General features: G+C 37.5%; 1 protein-coding gene across 1 annotated transcript; it reads left to right on the top strand.

Annotated features, from left to right (window-relative positions):
- The first annotated feature begins 691 nt into the window (after positions 1-691).
- Positions 692-2,994, top strand: DEFB134 (defensin beta 134). The gene is made up of 2 exons (XM_036234399.1): positions 692-749; positions 2,852-2,994. The coding sequence occupies exons 1-2, from the start codon at positions 692-694 to the stop codon at positions 2,992-2,994; spliced, it is 201 nt and encodes a 66-aa protein (XP_036090292.1).
- Positions 2,995-3,478: the final 484 nt, after the last annotated feature.

Genomic DNA, 3,478 nt, shown 5'->3' with positions numbered 1-3,478 from the left:
ACTTTCACATTTGTAGTTTTATATCATTTATATCTCAATAAAGACATTTTCTAAATAGTGATGATTATTTTTTAAAATGTCCTTGATAGAGTATTGTATAGCTTTTAAAAGTACTACTTAAAGAGTTTATAATGACACCGAAAATACTTATGATATCTAGCAAGTTATAAAAGCAGGATACCTAATTACAAGTATATTAAGTTGACACTATGCAAAACAAAATTTTAAACAATAAACTCAGATAAATAAAACTTGCTTAAGAAATATGCAAGTTATCTCTGCGAGGTAAAGCTCAACTATAATTTTTCTTTCCCTATAATTTTTAATATTTTACAAATTTTCTAAAATTGACATTTTTGTTGTAACATTAAAACCAAACAAAAATTTATTTATTTAAAATTGAAAATGCATATGGTCCTCAGGTCTCCATTAGTACTTTTGGAAAACCTAGGGTTGGGGGAGCAGCGACTTAGTCAAAAGCAGAAGCTGTCGAACAGGAAATGGCTGTCAGTTTTTCCCTCACATAGGCAGTGCCAGCTGAGCTGCCTCGGGGGAGAGCAGTGTAGCATATCTGCCTGGAGCAGGGCGTACCCCAGGCCTGACAGCTTTGTACGGGGCCGGTGCCCAGCCTTCCCTTTCTACTCTCTGACAGTCAGTGTCCGGCCCTGCCACCAAGCCTCCTTACCTAGCCATGAAGCCTCTTCTCATTGTGTTTGTCTTTCTCATCTTTTGGGACCCAATACTGGCAGGTAAAATGGAAATCTTCCTGGGGAAGGGGAGTGAGGGGAGGGGTGTGGTGTCCTTTGTCTGGAAGAGAAATCCCACTAAGAAAACCTTTAAATGCCCTCTCACCATGGACCCTTTAATTTTCCAAGTGGAAAAAGAATCAACTGCTTCGAACTCGGCAAGCCCTGAGCTTGAACCTTGGCTCTCCGACTTGTTAGCTGTGTATGTAGCTTTAGCCAAAAGTCTGAGCTTCTCTGACCTTATTTTCTTGACTTAAAAAAGAGAAATAATAATACTAAACTTGGAGTCTTGCAAGGATTAAATGACCTATGTATAGAATAAACCTGTACATAAAGCACGTACAGTACTTGGCTTATTATTGTTTTTATTAGTAATACCCCATCCTGTTTTGCCACTATTTTGTCTCTAATTCAGGGACATATCTAGGCATAATAGTCAAAACCAGCAAAGTGATAACTCTTTGTTAAGATTGCTAATATGCTGAAATCGCTTATAGTAAAATTACTATTTGTAGATTCCTTAGGTACATGGTGAAACAGATTTGGAACTGCTTATTCCAAGAGAATTAATAAGCTTTATGTGACACAAGAAGTGTCTGATTAGATGAAATGAGGAGGGACACTGACTGGCCTCACGTCCTAGCTTGACTATATCCATCACCGACTTCAGAATCCTCATCTTGAATCAATCCAAATCCATATATTATAAGGCCCTATTTAATTTTTTATCCTCCCTGAAGTATTCTCTAGGCAAATGAATCAGATTTTCAGATCATGTGACTCAACAGGCTGCATTTAAGAATTCATAGGATCCGGGCCCCTGGAAATTGTTGATGGGACCAGTTCCACTATGGTTTATGGCAATGGATTCATGGTCTCTAGACAGTCAACAAACAACTACACACAGTCTACAGTATTCCTTCTGGTGTCTTATACATTCCCATAGCTTATCAATTCCATAGGAATTTCTTATCTCGTATGCAGATTATTATACTTCATCTTCTTTGGCTTCCATCTTGTGAGGTAAGCACCCCTGATCCCTTCTTTTTTTTTCCTATAGGACAATTATCCTCCAGAGCATGATGGATAGGGTATATGTTGACTCAGAATACCCACAGATGAACAAATATTGGCACTCTTGTTTCTTCAACACCTTCTTTCATTTAAACATAAAGAAACATTTATATTTTGATGATTCTGTGGAGTAGCATGTCTACAAAATTGTAAGCCCAGCTTAGTTGCCTTGGCCCCAATAAGATGTCCCAAATCTTCAGAATCAATTTCCTTCTCCTCCATACTCACAACACCATTGCACGTTATAAATGTTTCACTGGATTTGTCATGGTTTCTCCTCTCTCATAGATATTTTGTATTTCTTCTGCTTTTGTCTAGACTGAAAATTCTTTACGACCAAGGTCTATATCATACTCCAATCTGTACCTCAAGAGTTAGGAATGAATAATAATTAAATAATGAGTTAATGACTACATACATAGGTAACTTGGTTGTTTAGAGTTTATTAACTAACCGATTTGGGCAAGCTTCCAAGTTACTAATTGTCTTAGTCAGCTCAGATGACTGTAACAAACTATCAGAGACTGTTTAAATAAAATTATTTTCTAATAGTTCTGGAGGCTGGACAGTCCACGATCAACTGCAGATCAATTCAATTTCTAGTGAGCTGTCTTCGTGGCTTATAGACAGCCATCTTCTTTTCCTGTCTGCCACCAACAAGGCCATCAAGCCTATTAATTCAGGCCCCCAATTCCAATGCATTGAGGCCTCACTCTTATGACCTTACTTAACTTTATTTACCTCCTAAAGTCCCTGTCTCCAAATACAGTGACACTGAAGATTAGCATGAAGATTAGGACATGTGAATTGAGAGAAGGGGAACAACACGACTCAATCCCTAGCACTAGTTAATTTTTTCTGTCAGAATCGATTGAGTCAATCAATTCAATCAGAATCAATTGATTCAAGCAGAATTTGTCATTATGACCTAGTATCCTTGGAATCCAGTGTGATAAAAATGAAAGAACTCGTCATTTTGTAGTCCAAAAAGGCCTATAAGTGAATTATCCTTCCATTCATTTTCTTCTCAGGTATAAATCCAATATCATCAGAAATGTTCAAGAAGTGCTATGGAAATGGTACCTGCAGACTTGAGTGCTATACAAGTGAAATGTTAGTTGGTTACTGCATGTTTAAGCTGGAATGCTGTGTCAAAGGAAACCCTGATCCCTGACCTGAGAAGCCAGCGAGTGCCAGTTAACTTAAAGGTCCATGACCACCCCCCATCCTTCACACAGAGAAAGAATTTAGATTAAACTGTGACACTGTGATATGCCCACAACTGCGGGTTCTTAGCATTTTTTTATAAGCCTTCAGATTCTTATATATATATATTTTTTATTTTAAGAGCTGAGCTGCAACCTTCCTAAGAACCGCTCAGCTTCTCAAGAAAACAACAGACACACAGACCAACGGTACAGAATTGAGAGCACAGAAATAAACCCCCATATGTACGTGCAAATAATTTTCAACGAAGGAGCCGAAAACATACAATGGTAAAAGGAAAGCCTCTTCAATAAATGGTGCTGGGAAAATTGGAAAGTGATATGCAAAAAAAAATGAAATTAGACTGCTATCAAAATTAACTCAAAATGGATCAAAGACCTGACTATAACACCTGAAACAATAAATTGCATAAAGGAAACATAGGTACTTAG

Source organism: Rousettus aegyptiacus, unplaced genomic scaffold (assembly GCF_014176215.1).
Source record: "Rousettus aegyptiacus isolate mRouAeg1 unplaced genomic scaffold, mRouAeg1.p scaffold_m13_p_16, whole genome shotgun sequence".
NCBI lineage: Eukaryota > Metazoa > Chordata > Mammalia > Chiroptera > Pteropodidae > Rousettus > Rousettus aegyptiacus.
The sequence above is the reverse complement of the archived record's forward strand: the minus strand, read 5'-3'. Positions and strand labels throughout refer to the sequence as shown.

Excerpts from the sequence above, each read along its gene's own strand:
- DEFB134 (XM_036234399.1), top strand. The coding sequence starts at position 692 with ATGAAGCCTCTTCTCATTGTGTTTGTCTTTCTCATCTTTTGGGACCCA. Across the intron at positions 750-2,851 it reads TTGGGACCCAATACTGGCAG|GTATAAATCCAATATCATCA; the intron begins GTAAAATGGAAA and ends TTTTCTTCTCAG.